This window comes from Lepidochelys olivacea, assembly GCF_965140295.1.
Source record: "Lepidochelys olivacea isolate rLepOli2 genome assembly, chromosome: 17".
Taxonomy (NCBI): domain Eukaryota; kingdom Metazoa; phylum Chordata; order Testudines; family Cheloniidae; genus Lepidochelys; species Lepidochelys olivacea.
In genome coordinates, this window is record NC_140427.1 from 4,505,222 (window position 1) to 4,522,134 (window position 16,913).

Below are 16,913 nucleotides of genomic sequence, written 5' to 3' on the forward strand. Positions count from 1 at the left end.
TAGAGCAGTGGTCTGGGGTTTGGGAGCCCTGGGTTCAATTCCTGGCTCTCCCACAAGCTTCCTGTGTATTCTGAGGCAAGCGAGAGAGGTGTTGTAAGGATACATACGTTAAAGGCTATCGGGCACTCAGATGCTACGGTGCATATAAGTACCCGCATAGATAGGCCAAAACCCAGTTTATTATTGGCCATGCGAGAGGAAACCAGTGGAAACCCCCCTCCACCCCCCCCACAATCCATCCCTCCAAACTGGCTTCCCTTGCCAGGCCTGTGAGGGTTTTCCTTCACCAGACTGACTTCCACCCTGCCCAGGGCTGGTCCACACACAAACTGGAACCGTTTTATGTTCTCCCCATGCAAGTCTGAGTGTGGGATTAGCACATGAAAACCAAAGCCATTCAGTGGACATAGGACACTTCCATTCTGAACAGCTGCTGCTCACAGACACACTTGCAGCCAAGTAGGTAATGGGGCGGATCAAAACCCAGTTAGTTACTTTCTTTCTGGTTTGTGGGTAGCCCAAGCCCTAGCTCTCATTCCAGACCTTGGAGAGGGTTCCCAGCCTGCCCTGCTCATGATAGGGTCATGCCCTGTCTCTTTGCCTGATCTAGAGACTAGGGGAGAGCTGGGTCTCTCCACACCCACAGCTGTGGCTGCTTTTCAGACCCGGCTTGGGCAGGAGTAGGAGGGGAGAGGTCTCTCCTGCTCCCCGTGAGACCTGAGCTTCCTCGGAGTTGGTGGCTTTGCTCCTGTGCTGAGGAGGGCAGGTGCGTAATAACATCCTGCATCGCTGCTATCACTCCTCCTTGCCTAAAGGGATTGAACGTGCTCTAAAATCTGAAACTGATACACAAGCTGTGCAGTGATCAGTGTGTCACTGCAGTGCAGCCCACCCCCCCCTCCTTGGGCCAAATGTGGACCAGCTAGTGGCTTGCCCGCCCCACTGAGAGCAGTACCTAGCTGCCCCAGCCAGTCTCCCATCCATGCAATGACCTGACCTTGCTTAGCTTGTGAAATCTGCCAGGACCCCTAGTGCTGCCCTGCTCCAGGTGTTTTAGTGTCAATGCAGCTGCCTTGTGGAGGCCAACTATGTCATTTGGCTTCCCTGAGGGCAGCCACAGGAATCGCTGCTCGGATGCCTCTTGAGGCGCAGCCCTGTGCTTGGATGCTGTCTGGAGTTTCCTTCCTGCGCAATAGCTTGCAACCCCCACCCTCCTTTGAGTTCCCACCACCGACCCTATATTTAATAAGCAAAGTTGGTGGATGCAAAAGCCAGTCCTAGCAGCACCCCATCTATAATTCATGGCCTCCCCCAGCTGGTGCCTGCTCTTTTGTTTGGAGGCACATGTCATTTGATCTTGTTTTGTCCCCCAAGTCAGATTGCTGGTGGGGAGGGGACTGGGATAAGTCAGTGGCTTGAATTGTATTTGTTCTAGCTGCTTTCCTTTGGCAGCAGCCTGCGCCCAGTTGCCCCCAGTCTTGCTCCCAGCTGAACCTCCTGGGGGTCTGCTTCAGATGGCTTAAAAATGTAACAGTGCCCAGCTGGACAGGACAGTGGCTGTAAGCGTTGTATGGGCAGGACAGAGCCTCCTGCAGTCTCTGCTGTGGAGCTCCCCTTAGGGTTGGCTATCTGGCACTGAGCCGCATGTTATCATGGTACTCTGTGCTGCTCGAGCATATCTGAGGTCATTTAGTGGTCTCAGAACCCTTTACTGAGATGCTAGTGAGTTAGGCCTGTAAGCCTGTGAGGGGTAGGAGAATTAAATCATTTGACAGAGAGGAGGGACAGTGACATCCCCCAGGTCACCCCGCAGGTCAGTGGCTGAGCTGGGGATGAACTCCCAGGCCTGTGGTTCCAAAAGTACCTAATAATGTTGGATGCTCAGCATGAGATGCCTTAAAGGAGCCTGTCAGTGTGTGTGTGTGGCAGGGGCACTCAGCGCTTCTGGAAATCAGGATCCTCTAAGACAGTGGCTCTCAACCTTTCCAGACTACTGCACCCCTTTCAGGAGCCTGATTTGTCTTGCGTACCCCCAAGTTTCACCTCACGTAAAAACCACTTGCTTACAAAATCAGACATAAAAATACAAAAGTGTCACAGCACACTATTACTGAACAATTGCTGACTTTCTGATTTTTACCCTATAGTTATAAATCAATTGGAATATAAATATTGTACTTACATTTCAGTGCATAGTACAGGTCGAACCTCTCTAATCTGGCACTCCCTGCTACAGCATCCCCCACTCCTTCTTCCTGTGCCTCTGGAGACCCGCTGGCACTCTGCATTGACCTCCTGTGGGTCGGCAAATTCTCTGGTTTGACACCAGTCAGGTCCCAAGGGTGCCAGACTAGAGCGGTTCAACCTGTATATAGAGCAGTGTAAACAATCATTGTCTGTATGAAATTTTAGTTTGTACTGACTTCGCTAGTGCTTTTTCTGTAGCCTGTTGTAAAACTAGGCAAATATCTAGATGAGTTGATGTGCCCCCCGGGAGACCTCTGTGTACCCCTAAGGTTACGCATACCCCTGGTTGAGAACCACTGCTCTAAGGTGTCTTAGGGGCAGTGGAAAATGGAGGTATTTAACATCACTGGTCATCTTGGAAAGTTTAGGCCCAGACCCCTGCTTTAACCACTAGACAATGCTTCCTTCTCCTGCTGACACCCCACCTGGGGTAATGACACTCAGATGTAAAATGAAAACTAGACCTGCTCAAAAGAAGGGGAATCCAAGGGCGGGAGGAGTTAGGTTAGTGGCAGGAGATCGGTTCTCAGCCCTATGGGAAAGGTGAAGTGCAGGATGTGAAACAGTCGTGTCGATAGATTCCTGCTTGGGACCCAGCATCTCTGCAGGCAAGTCGATGGTTGTGATTTTCTAGGCTCCCAGACTCAGCACCTGGGCGTGGCAGAGGCTTTCTGTGCTGTTCCAGCCTTCAGTGTGACACTGCCCACCCTGCAGGCTCCAAACTGGCTGGTCGGTGCACACAAACCAGACTGACAAGCAGAGGAAAACACAGGTGCTGAACCCGAAGGAGCTGGAGGTCATCCTGGAGGTCATCCGCAGGGCAGAGAAGCTGGACCTTGTTGAGCAGCAGCGAATCGGGTACGGTCGCCCCTCCCAGCTAAGGACTTGCTGTTTATTTCTCCCTGGAGGAGGGCATAGGATCCATCCTAGGAGGGTGGCTCTCCGGTCCTGCTGTGGTCCAATCACCACACAGGCTGAGCATCAGTTCTGTCAGTGGCTCCCTCACCCAGTCTGTCTAGCTCTGGTTTGGGCTGGGCGAAAGGCAGGACAGGAGCTCTCTTCTCACTCCCATACTTGGGTATTGTCTAGACCAGGGGTTTGCTCTGACTACAGCCACTGAGGCAACACCTCGTGTAGCTGGGGGGTGAGCTTGGCCTGGCTACGTTAGCCACACGCATGGCTCTGGCCAAGGCCTTAGGAACCAGACTGAGCTGCACAGCTGCTGTTGGGGCTGCAGTCAGAACTCCCGGGTGACAGTCTCTGGCTGCCCAGGAATTCTCTGGGGTTGTTTGCTCAGAGCAGTGAGTGTGGAGTGTTCTGGCTGGCTGACTCCTTGGGAACGGTTTGTTAGCCGGAGTCATTAATTCACTGGCACCATCCTCGTCTGTCGGTATCTTCGCCACGCCATGTTTCATTTGACTTTTGGCTAAGCTAAAGGACTGGCCTGGCAGACAGGACAGTGTTAACCCTGCACCTGACTGTATCAAAGCAGGCGAGTCGCCCAGCAGGAAGCCACTGGGGGCTTGTTGTTAAAGGGTGAGAAGAAAGGAAGACCCCTGGATTAGGCACAGTTTGTGCAAAATTCCCCCGACTTGCCAGAACCTTTCCCTGGAAACTGACATGCCCGGACCTCGGGGAGGGTGCTATTTAGTGCTAGCCACGGTGGTGTTTTGTGAGAGTATGGTGTAAGCCCCATCATATGTGAAAGCTACTGTGCAAGCATCAGATGGTAACCGCTCCCACTTGGCTGGTGAGCTAAGCGTGGAAAGCCCTAGGTCCCTCTAAGCACCAGCCCCTTGCTTGTTAAAGTCCTCGTTGAAGTTCTTCTACTAACTCTTTAAAGTTCTGTTATGTGGAGGCCACGGGTTACAAAATCAGCAGCGATGGCTCCTTATGGCTCTGCTGTCTGGCCCAACCTCCTCACTATAAGGTGTGCACCCCTTCCAAACAGACCTTGCTTTCCCATCGGTGCCTGGCTTGCTTTATGAGGCTCTGGTCCTAATGAGAACGTAGGTGGGTAAAAAATGGCCTTGCCTTTTCTCCCTTAGTGCACCCACATGCACAGCTGCTGCTGGTTTCTGCCTTTGATAAACTGCATTATTATTGTTTTGCTCCATGTATAAATAGAAGCAGTGCTGGTGAGCTAGCGCCATAATCCTAGCTCTGTACGCCATCCATGTTCTGTGGTCAAGTTGACAGCCCCTGCATTCCCACTCCAGCTGCTGTGGAACCCTCACAAGCAGACTTTTGCTCTTTTTGCATGGAAAGCCGCCTATTTATTAATGCAAAGGCTTGCTGGTGTTCCCCATCCCGCTTGGGGTCCTGTGGCCTCAGAGTTTGGGCTTCCCACCTCACAGCCAGGCATAGGGTGGTGTCTCCATAGCTTGCACCTTGCACTGGCAGCCCATGGTAATGTCCTAGAACCTGAGCTGTTGCCAGTGGGGATTACCCAGCTTCCTCTGTGCCCTTCATTTTGGGATGGATTGTTTTCCTGTAGGAGCCCTGCTTTCTGACATACGCATTTAAAGCCCATCTGGGTTCCAAAGGCGCGAAACCTTTGCTCCGTGCTGCAAGCTGAAGGCCATACAACCCGTATGAAGCTACCCTATTAGCCACCCTTCGTTAGAATGCTGAAACATCCCCTGCATGCACTGTGAGCATAACTTCTCTGCTCTGCACTCACGGGCCAAGCCAGGGATATAACATGGCTGTCCCCGGTTTGATTATATTATGTTAGCTGGGTGTTGTTATTCCCATTTTGCAGGTGGGTAAACCGAGTCACGAGGATTAAATGATTTGCTCAAAGCCTCACGAAGAGGGGTGGGGGACCAGGAACAGAACCCAGGTGTCCAGATCTAACCACTAGCCCATGCTCCTCCCTACAGAGTCTGCCTCACTGCAGTAATTCCAGAGTCATCTCCTCTAATCTCTGCTCCCCTACAGGCGCCTGGTGGAGCGGCTGGAAAACATGAGGAAGAACGTGATGGGGAATGGGCTGTCTCAGTGCTTACTCTGTGGTGAGCTGCTGGGTCTGCTGGGGACCACATCAGTCTTCTGTCAGGATTGCAAAAAGGTGAGCTTCCTGGCATCTTGTTTTCCGATAAATACCCAGGAGGCTAATCCAGCTCGGGCTCATCTTGCAGGGGTGAGGGTGGTAGCTGACTGAATAGCGTTTAACTGTGGGGTGCTTTGTCATAAAAACCCAAAGTATCTGGTCCCTGCCCAGTCCTTAATATCTCTCATTTCCCTCAAGATCCCAAAAGAGCTTTACAAGCCCTGTGTCTAGAACCCCAATGAACTGCAGCTACGTCTGGGGTGGAAGACATCAGTTAGGTAAACAGTGGGGGGAGGGGGCAGCAATTATGCTCAATGGGGAACTCTCACAGCAAACTCCATGCGCCTCATTATCGAGGTCTCATCCGAACGTCAGCCCTGTAACTGCAAGGTGCTCAGTTTCTCTACTTCAGATCCATCCATTTTGGAACTACAGCTATTTCAGGGCTAATATGTAGTCCCCTGAGCCATCCCCCTGGCTGGTACACGGTTAAATCTTTGCTGCAAGCTTACAGCATGTTGCTGTCCCAGTGACATCCGTGCTGTTGAAATAGATGGTGGGCTTCAGTTTGCAGGGTTTTTGCTGCAGTGCAATACTTGGATGGGAGACCACTGCTTGTCCGGACTCCAGCAACCAAGGGGTTAAGCTGGAGAGCTGCGGAGATGACGATCTCCAAGGCAACCACCACATCATCTGAGAGCCTCTGCTGGGATGTTGCTTTTTTCATACACTTGAAACCCATCTTGCCCTGGGAGAAATCTCCCTTTTCCATAGTTCTGCCTCAGTGACATGCACAGGGAAGCATGAGCATAGGCACCTGGCTTGGAGCAGCTGTCTATTCAGGGCCCAGCTCAGCCTTTTAAGCAGGCTGAAGGGAGCCACCCATATTGGCAATATCCTCTCTAGGTAGCAGTGGCTAAAGTGAGGCCTGTGTGGCAGCTGGAGCTGCTCCATGGACCCCAGTCCCACCACTACAGGGGAGGTGGCCACATGGAGCCCACAGCATGCAACCCATCCAGCGGTCCTCTCGGTCTTCCTTTGGACTGGGCAGGTTCCAGCACTGTCTCTCTAGTCCCACTGGTGCACCCCTGGGCACAGACTCTCTGTTACCCCTTCATAGAAGTGGGACCTCATAGTCCAGCTGCCCGAGGCCCCAGGACCAGTGCAGACCCCCTAAGACATCCCAATAGCTTAAGCAGATGGTGCTGCAGAGGTCCAGCCTTGTGGGTGCCCTGGGTTACTGTTCCTCTCTCCAGGAACATGTGATAATTGAAGCACAGGACACACAGGCTTTGCAAAGGCTTCCAGAACAGTTACTCTTTTCTTTAGACTGCACGCAGGCTATGCCAAGTTATACCGCATGCCCTTCCCTGCCTCAGTTTCCTCACCACTCCTAAGCATCCTTTGGGATTCAATCCCCCTCCCGCACATGCCTTCTCCTCCAAAAGTGCACCCGACAAAGTCCCCTGCTAGGCAAGCTGTTGCTTAGTTACCAGCCCAACTGGACAGAACTCCTTTTCTTATTTTGGCCATCGTCTTTAACATACCCATTGTATTGCACTGTTAGATCTAGGCCGAATGTCAATAGTCCACCCACCCAACCCAGGTGCCACTGCTCTGCCTCCTTAGCACAATGAGAACTCAGTGAAGTTCTAAGACACAAGGAAGGATACAGAGAGTTAATAAAATCAAACTGGAATTCAGAAGGTGTATGTAGATTGATTTCCCAACTGTTCGCAGCAGTGCTGGGGTGAGTGTGTGCCAATATGTGAACCACAAGGCCCAGATTATTTCAGAGAGATCCTCAACTCGGAACACAGGCGGAAGGAAGGAGATAATCCCCCTAGAAGATGTAACGAAGGAGGCACCTGCATGGTGGAGGTGGTCCTTGAACTGAGAAGGCCTGGTCACATAGATCCTGGGCACAGAGATGGGGCAAACTGGGTCATCTGAGCAACTGTCCTTGGTGGAGCAGAGGGCAAAGGTCACTCGGATAGCTTGGGCACAAATCCTGCAACTCTCTGTTGCTCATAGGGAGATAAGGGCCAGTGGACGGGAGACTGCTATTTATTTCCTTCATTTCAAGTGAGGAGAATAACAGGACATGCCGGGCTCCCCACCCTCTTCCCCTGGAAAATCCTGCTTTCAGCACATCCACAACCAGCTAGCTTAGAACTGTAGGGAAACGTCTATTTACTGGGGCATTTTCTGGTCCACCTTCCAGTGAGTCCCATGTGCTGAGGATGGGGCAGAGGGTTGCATGAACTGTCCCTCAGCTACCCCCTCTGTGAAACAGGGATAATAACTTTACCTTCACTGCAGGGCACATGGGTGTGTTGGGAACCCTAAAGCACCTTGAGATCCTTGCATGGTAGGTCTGTCCAAGGGCAAAGTTATTTGTTTTTTCCAGACAATTCCTCTTTAGTCAGGAATTCACTGGACACTGATCAGAAAAAGTCAGCTGGAATTCAGGGAAGAACTCTAGTGAATTTCACAGCAACTGTATGGTGATAAGAAAAGGAGTACTTGTGGCACCTTAGGGACTAACCAATTTATTTGAGCATAAGCTTTCGTGAGCTACAGCTCACTTCAGCTCACGAAAGCTTATGCTCAAATAAATTGGTTAGTCTCTAAGGTGCCACAAGTACTCCTTTTCTTTTTGCGAATACAGACTAACACGGCTGTTACTCTGAAACCTGTCATTATGTATGGTGATAGGAACCTCTTGCTGTGAGGACTCCTGAGGCTTTGAGAGCACTGGATGCCACTTGTTTGAGGGCTTATGGTTGGTTTCTTTTACTTCACTTTCAGCAGCATGGTGGGGGTGGGTAGTGACCAGACATAATGTACTGCAGACTCTTAAGCCTCAGCAGGTAGAAAGATGTAACATAACTTCATGCTCCCTCCCCTAAGGAGAGCTCTGTCACTTGTTCCATGTTTTGTGCAATAAGCAGTGACTTGTCAGGAGATTATGGATTTCTGAAGTTCATAAATTTCTTGCTAATGCTGCCATCTCACTGGAATCCCAACACCCTCCACATGTAGACCAATAACAGGAATTTTGGTAATGAATGCAACATAATGTATACGAAACAGAGCAATGAATACATCTTAAGTGAGTTGCTGCTGCAAAATATAGAGGCTTCCAGCCCTTTGAATCCTGTGGGTTTTCTCGGTCCTACCTTCTGGTTTAGTATTTGTTTCTTTTCAATATTAAAGAGTTTTTATTATTTCAGAAATAAATACAACACAACAAGTGTGAAATCAGCATAGCATTTAAATGCATAGTCTACATGCAGCAATAACAGCAATGAGACCCAGTCTGATATTCCACGTACTGAGGATGTGTCAATAATGACTATCATAAATATATCATAAATATAAACCTGTAATAGGTGAAGAAGAAAGAGTCTGGCATTTCAGCTAATGGATGACAGGGTTTATTTTTAAGTGTCTGCAAATCCACATACCTATTTATTTGAGGCTTCTTCAGAACCTGACAGTGAGGTTTTTGGGTTAAGATTCCAGTTTTCCAGCAAGTCTGAGAAAAACAAAACACAAAAACCCCAAACTCTCTGTGTGTTAAAATATGGAGTTAAAATTGAATAAAAGTTCTGCAAATCTCCACTAGGGGGAGCATTTGAATGCATTATGCCATGTGGCATTTTAAATTTGCCAGTGTATTAAAGGCTGAGTTTCTGAGTCAGTCTTCAGAGAGAGGAGGAGGTTGGGGTGCAGTGAAATGGGCAACGGGTAATGACTGCACCCTCTGCTGCTTAAATCTACTGTCCCTGTCAGTTTGTGTGGCAAGGCATTGAGTCCTGACAGCCCCATTCCAAGTGGGGACAGCCAGTTACTAGTTATTTCACAGCAGAGGGGAGGGATGAGAATTGGGGAGAAACAAAGAACAGTAACTCTGTGGAATTGTTTAGTGCTTTCTCCAGTTAATCTCCCCCCACCACCACCCCCAGCTGCCGCCATGTCGGCTGGCTGGCCGGCCATGCAGAGCACAGCGTACAGGGCACAGTTGTTTGTTCCCTCCATTGTGGGTGGCTCCGGTACCTTGTTCTGGAACCGTGGAGTGGAGTTTGGTCTCTCGGGCCCGTTTGTCCTCAGCTGTCTCTGCCCACAAGGGGCTGCATTTGCATGCTGGTTGGTTGATGCTGCTGGAGCGATGCTGGCAGAGCTGCCTCCAGCCTGTATTATGAGCCATATAGTGAACGGAAGGGGGTTCAGAGAAGAGGGGGACATGGCCATGCTGTTTTCATCCACCGGAAGTGTCGGGAGATGCCCTGTCCCAAACTAGCTGGGAGCGAGATCGGAGTCCTGGGCCAAGGGTGAGATAGGACCGTCAGCAATGTTTCCATCACCTGATGCACTGCAGGGCTCTTCGTCAGCCTCTTGGATTATATTGGTATCAATCGTGGAGTTGGGCCCCTTAGCTCCAGTGACAGAGGGTCATGTTCAAGCCCCACTTGTGGCTGGAATAAGGGTAAGTTACGTTATCGGCTCATTGCCAATTTAGACCCTGTCAAGGTTCCTTCCCCACTCTGGACTCTAGGGTACAGATGTGGGGACCTGCATGAAAACCCCGTAAGCTTATTTTTACCAGCTTAGGTTAAAACTTCCCCAAGGTACAAACTGTTTTACCTTTTGCCTTTGGACTTTATTGCTGCCACCACCAAGCGTCTAACAGATATATAACCGGGAAGGAGCCCGCTTGGAAACGTCTTTCCCCCCAAAATCCTCCCGAAACCTACACCCCCTTTCCTGGGGAAGGCTTGATAAAAATCCTCACCAATTTGCATAGGTGAACACAGACCCAAACCCTTGGATCTTAAGAAATGAAAAACCAATCAGGTTCTTAAAAGAAGAATTTTAATTGAAGAAAAAAAGTAAAAGAATCACCTCTGTAAAATCAGGATGGTAAATACCTTACAGGGTCATCAGATTCAAAACATAGAGAGTCCCTCTAGGCAAAACCTTAAGTTACAAAAAGACACAAAAACAGGAATCTACATTCCAATCAGCACAGCTATTTTATCACCCATTTAAACAAAACAGAATCGAACGCATATCTAGCTAGATTACTTACTAAGTTCTAAGACTCCATTCCTTTTCTGTTCCTGGCAAAAGCATCACACAGATGGAGAGAACCTTTGTTTCTCCCCCCCTTCCAGCTTTGAAAGTATTTTGTCTCCTCATTGGTCATTTTGGTCAGGTGCCAGCAAGGTTATCCTAGCTTCTTAACCCTTTACAGGTAAAAGGGTTTTTCCTCTGGCCAGGAGGGATTTTAAAGGTGTTTACCCTTCCCTTTATATTTATGACAGACCCCAAGGTAAAAGATTCCATTTCCCCATCCCCGGCCAGGCTGTCTGCTCTCCCCGTCAGTGGCTCGCACCTATGGCAGAAAGCTGTGGCTCTGCATGTTCTCCTTGAAATCCCAACTCGGGAAGGAAGAAGCAGTTGGGGTTGTTTTGTGTAACTGATAGAGTGGGTTTATTATCTCTATTGCAGTAGCTGGTGCTTAGAGGCCCCAGCCGAGATCGGGGTCCCATTGTGTCAGGTGCTGTGCAGACACGTAGTCAGAGTGCCTGCCCCAAAGAGCTTACGCCTATATGGACAACAGATGGGAAGGAAAACCAAGCCGCAGACCAGGGCTTGAGGCAGAGCAGAGGAATATGTAAAATCCCAACTGGGGGCTTTAATTTGCATTGCTGTAAACAAGATTTTGCTCTCCTAGGCCCTTGGGTGAGTGGCTTTTGCTGTGATGGCCAAAGAGGCTCAAAGGCTCCGTCCCATTCCTCATTCAAACTGTAGACCAAGATTGAGATGCATCAGCTTTGTTAGAGTATATTAGATGAGTCAAGCTCTAAATGACTTGTTATGCCAGTGGAGACATGGAAGTTTCCTTGTGCAGAAACAGATTCCATAAAATGCTATTCAGGTGTTGTCTCCAGGAAATACACCTGTTTGTATGGTCTACTCCATTTCCAAATCAGCAGAGAATCAATAACTGCCCAGCCACTTTTTGAAAGGGAGACTGTCAGGTTAAAAAATCACATAGGGAGGGTGGGGTTCTTTTACCTGACTTACTCAAATTGAAAGAATTTTAAAACTCTAACAGTTTTTCCATGTTTAACTTTTATATTGCAGTGAAAATGGATGAGATCATTTCATTTGTGTTTCTTGTCAGTTTCAGTGCTGCTATGTTTGGGTCTTAGAGTTTGTAGGGAAATGATTACTTCATTTGGGGATCATTGTAAAAAAATGCCCAACTTGGGAAATTATTTCTGAGGGTCTCAGGTTTTGTTTAAATGTTTAAATCAGGAGTAACACAACTGGAGGCAGTGGGTCGGATTCTCCTCTCACTGATTCCAGTGTAGATCAGGAGTGACTCCCCTGGGATCACTAGTTACGCTGGTGTAAATGAAAGGAGCATCAAAATAATTGTTTTTGCAGAACCTAAATTCTGGGGGGAAACTTGCCTTCAGAGTGGCATTGTGAGGAGTTGGAGCTATTGACTTTGTTTTGTGTCCTTCTCTTTCTCTCTTCTTATTTTCAGAAAGTCTGCACCAAATGTGGAATTGAAAGTCTTGGGACCCAGAAACGCCCTCTGTGGCTGTGCAAAATCTGCAGTGAACAAAGAGAGGTAAAGAGCTACAAGGGAGAGCGGTGCCTTTCCCCAACATAAATCTGTGTAAGAAATAAATGCCTGGTGTCAGAACCTCATGTGCTGTGCCTCCGAGAGAGGGGGAGGGAGTGTGGGGTGGACTTGCGATACTAAGCTCATGGTCAGGTTAGCCTGACAGAGGCACACTGAGGCAAGAGGTCTAGCTTCTGAGGGAGACGGGAGGAGTAGTGGTGTGGATCTCTTAATGCTTCCTTTCTGGTGAGTCATTGGCCATAGGGGACACCTAGCATGGTCTGGTGGGTAGGGCACCGGACTGGGAGTCCGGCGACGTGGGTTCTGTTCCCTGCCCTTCCGCTGGTTTTCCGTAGGCAGTGTAAACAAGACTACCACTTTGCACAGTGCTGGCCCTTACATAGTGGTAGAGAAAACCTATCACATAGCTGCAGTGATATTTGTCCTACTGGTTCCAGAGCAAAAGCACTGTAATTTCCACCTTGGGGCTTTGTGTTGCAGAGTCCTAGACTGCTTCCACGATTATTTAATGTCTGGCATCCCCCAACCATGGGCCTCACCCAGAGCCCATTGAAGTTTATGGGAATCTTTCCATTGGCTTCAGATCTGACTCTCTGTCTATCAAGTGCCTTTCACTATGGTATCTAAGCGTCTACACCTATGAAACCCACACACTAACCCAGTCCCATTTGAACTCTAAAGCCCAGCCAATGCTTCCCTTCTTGTCATCTGCTTAGCACTCCGGGGTGTCTACACTGCAGTCAGAGGCGTGATTGCAGAATGTGTAGACATACCCAAGCTAAGCTATGATCTAGCTAATTCCAGTAAATAACAGTGAAGCTGCAGCAGGGTAGGATAGTCGCTCAAATACATACCCAGGGTCCCAGGTGGGCATGTACAGCCAAGCCTGCCGCCCCTTGGCTGCTATGGTTATTTGTGCTAGCTGGATTGAAGCTAGCTCAGCTGTGTCTTTTCATGCTCCAGTCACACCTCTCTTTGCAGTGTAGATATCCCCTTAGTTGTATGGCAGTTTCAGAAGCATCAAACTGCATCTAGTTCTTGGGGGATCTTTGCCCCAGCCATCTCTAGAATCTGTTGGGCTCCGAGGGAGGCATTTGGGGTGCAAAGTCTCTACAGATAGCTCTTCCAGAGGTTGCTTTGGTTGCATAGATCAGAATAGGGCCTCTTAAACTGCAAAAACTAACCCCAAAAAGTGTAGATGAAATCTTGAAACATGGAACTGTGTCCGATAGGTGAAGATGCCCCAGTGTGACAAATTGCAGAACTAACTTGGCCCAAGAAAACCCTTCTTGCAGTCGTTCGGCAGCTGCGTAACTCCGTGTACCTAGATTTTAAATGGAAAAGTTGTTTCTGTGCGGGTGCAATTGGCAAGCTCACGTTTAGCTCTAGCTCAGTGTCCGTGGACGCCTTGTGTGGATAATTCTGGGTTCACAAAAGGAAGAGGCCGTGCTGGGTGATGAGCCTCTAGTGATCTCCAGGGAGGTAATTCTCAAGCTAGTGGGCCATCCACATGTTCTGTTCCCCTGACTCAGGTCCAGGTTTGTAACGTAAGTCAAGGCATGCTTTGTGCTCTACAGAGAGCCGGGTGCTGGAGCTGAACTGAAATCAGTCTCTGGCTTTACTCTCTCTCTTTCCCGTGCATTATCTTTTCCCATCTTGGTTTAACTGCCTTTTTAAAAGGTCTTTATATAAAAATAATAAAAGCCATGATCACTAGACAGAAAAGAACATTAAAATGTCCAGTAATAAGTGTTATATGTGCCCAGCATGCCAGGTGACGATAACCTTCAGAGCTTTCTCTGTAGCTGAAACCACAGCTCCAACCAAAGTGCTTCTCTGTCTAATGAAAACTGATGGAACCTTTCTTCTTAGACAAACAGTAAAATAGCCTTATCTCCTCCCCTCTCCCCCCTCCCCCCTCAATTCTGTCTCTTCGGTTTCTTTTCGTGTTGCTCGCCAGCGAAAAGTAATGGCTTGGGCAACCTTGGACAGCAAAGTGCCAGAACAGATAGTGACACAGCAAAGAGCACTGGAGGGGGACTCGAGAGCTCTGGGTTCTATTCCCAGTGCTGCTGCTGAGTGATCTCGGGCAAATCACATCACTGTTCTCTGCCTCAGTTTCCCTGTCTGTAAAATGGGGACGATGATACTGACCTTTGTAAAAGCGCTTTGAGATCTACTGATGAAAAGTGCTATGTAAGAGCTGGTGTTCTGTATTATACGATTCCTCTGCCCTGGTGACGTGCTTTGGGCTACCAACCCATTTTGCGATATTCCTCCCCTGCCTCAAAAAGCAAAGGAATTAGAGAAAAATCTAATGCCCAGAAAACAAGTCCTTTTTCCCTGCTTTATTAGTACTGCAGTGAGAGTGGCGCTGTGGCAAGCAGGCTCCTGCAGTTGGCAGTGCTGGGGTTGTGCCTAGTATGTGCCATGCTCGAGCCAGTTGTAGAAGGTGGCTCAGAGGCTGTGATATCATGGAGCTAAGAGCTACTGTAGCCTTTTGCAAACAGCAGTGAATTTCTACAGTCCCCTGGTGTGGGAGGGAACTATAGATCCCTGTTTGACAAGTTGGGAGCAGGCAGAGAACTAGAGGCAGCTTCAGCAATGCACTTAAGCATGTGCTTATCTCACTGAGTCAGCTGGATTTAAGCACGTGTTTAACTTTAATGTCACGCTTAAGTGTTTGCTGCATTGGGACTTAGGTGACTTGCCGAAGGCCCTGGAGAGTTGGTCTCAGAACTGCAATCAAAACTCCTGGCTTCCAGTCCTGTGCTCAGACCACTCCCCATTCAATCCCTGTCTTAGCAGACCCAAGAGTGGGTGGCCTGTAATTATTACACCACTCTGTGGCATTCAGGAGACGTGCCCCCAGCAGACACACTCCATATGTGATGCCTCCAGCTAGCCAGCTCTCGGCACCTCATCAACACTCTGGTGTCAGCCAGAGCCATGGCTCAGAAAATTACTGGCTATCTGTGCATGATATTTATGGAGTTCTTAACCTCATTGTGCTATGCTGACAAGTGAGAGGGGGAAGGAATTTGGATCCACTGTGGGGAACCTTTATGGACTAAATAGCACAGAAGCCGATTTACTAAATCTTATAAACCTGGGCTCTCTTCCCTGCCAAACAAAATTTTCCCTTCAGCAGCCTCTGCGTGCAGAGTGAGGGAGTCTCCGTTAATTGCCATGTGCTTCCATGCTCAGGATGCTGCCTGTGTCATGGTTGATGTCGTGCAGGTGTCCATCACAACAGCACCTGAGTATGCCCTCCCCAGCCTCAGACAGAGCCACAGCCCAGCACTGGCCACATAGGGAGAGATCTTGCACACGCCCAGTGACTGGTAGGGCTGCAACTCAGCTGAGTCCCTTCCGCAGGCTTGGGCATCTGCTCTCTCCTTTCCAGTTCCCAGGAGTTCCTCGCTGGGGGCTGCTGGTTTCCACTTCCATGGTGGAGAGCCTATAGAGAGCCCATCTCTGAGATAGCCGGGGCCCTTCCAGGCAGCACCTTCAAGGTCAGTCCCAGGATTTAGAGCTGGGCCAGCTCTTAGACTGGCATGCAGAGCTCTGGTGCAGCACCTTATCTATCTGGATGCCTGGCCTGACTGGTGCTTACCCAGCAGGGGTGTTACTGTGGCCTCCCTGGAGGAATGCAAATTGAGTGAATTGCAGTACTCTGTCTGTCTGAGCAGTGTAACAAGGAACAAGAGAGATACTGGACAGCGAGCTGTGTGTGTTGTTGAAAGGGCTCCATGGAGCTCATTTTGCTGCCTTTTGTTTTGTTTTGCTGACTCCCTGCTCCTTTGCTGGATTCTCTACGTATCCTTGCCTCGTGTACTGGTGAGCTCTGATGGGGCCCTGCCCTACCACCTCTACTGAACGCTGGCCCCAGTTTAGCCATGGTGGGAGCATTAGCTCTGGTCTACACTCCACATAGCCCCCAGACAGCTGTTGGTGTAGCAGCATCAGCACTGGCCCCATGTGTAGACCATGGCAAGCTGGGGTTTGCATTAACTCAGTCAGTGCTGTCTTCGTCTATGCTGAAGGGACAGCTCCAGAATAGCTGCACGGATTGCTCAACCAGAGGTGTAGCATAACCTTGGCATAGACAAGGTGCCTTTGGCTGCCTGTGTTTTAGCACTGTGTTGTCTGGTGCTGCTATCAAAGCAGGACCAATCCCAACTAAATCATCCCAGCCAGGGCTTTAAGTTGGGCCTTAAAAACCTCTAAGGATGGAGATTCTACCACCTCCCTAGGGAACCCATCCAGCGCTTCACCACCCTCCTAGTGAATAGTATTTCCTAGTATCCAACCTACACCTCCCCCACTACAACTTGAGACCATTGCTCCTTGTCCTGTCATCTGCCACCACTGAGAACAGCCTAGCTCCGTCCTCTTTGGAACCCCCCTTCAGGTAGTTGAAGGCTGCTATCAAATCCCCCCTCACTCTTCTCTTCTGCAGACTAGATAACCCCAGTTCCCTCAGCCTCTCCTTATAAGTCATGTGCCCTAGCCCCCTAATCATTTTTGTTGACCTCCGCTGGACTCTCCCCAATTTGTCCACATCCTTTTTGTAGTGGGGGCCCCAAAACCGGATGCAGTACTTCAGATGTAGCCTCACCAGTGCCGAATAGAGGGGAATAATCACCTCCCTTGATTTGCTGGCAGTGCTCCTAGTAATGCAGCCCAATGTGCCATTAGCCTTCTTGGCAACAAGGGCACACTGTTGACTCATATCCAGCTTCTCGTCCACTGTAATCCCCAGGTCCTTTTCTGCAGAACTGCCGCTTAGCCAGTCGGTCCCCAGCCTGTAGTAGTGCATGGGATTTTTCCATCCTAAGTGCAGGATTTTGCACTTGTCCTCATCAGATTTCTTTTAGCCCAATCCTCCAATTTGTGTCAGTCACTCTGGACCCTATCCCTACTCTCCAGCATATCTTCCCC

The 16,913-nt window shown here is 49.4% G+C and overlaps 1 protein-coding gene across 5 annotated transcripts in view; it reads left to right on the forward strand.

Annotated features, from left to right (window-relative positions):
* The window catches only part of RPH3AL (rabphilin 3A like (without C2 domains)), an 86,330-nt gene that overhangs the window by 21,041 nt on the left and 48,376 nt on the right, over nt 1-16,913 (forward strand). For 4 of the 5 annotated variants that reach the window (XM_084651071.1, XM_084651073.1, XM_084651072.1 and 1 more), the window contains 3 exons: nt 2,962-3,105; nt 5,191-5,320; nt 11,868-11,954. In XM_084651071.1, the coding sequence (XP_084507197.1) occupies nt 2,962-3,105; nt 5,191-5,320; nt 11,868-11,954 (361 nt within the window). The remainder of the gene's footprint in view (nt 1-2,961; nt 3,106-5,190; nt 5,321-11,867; nt 11,955-16,913) is intronic. The other variant, XM_084651074.1, reaches the window with a different exon arrangement.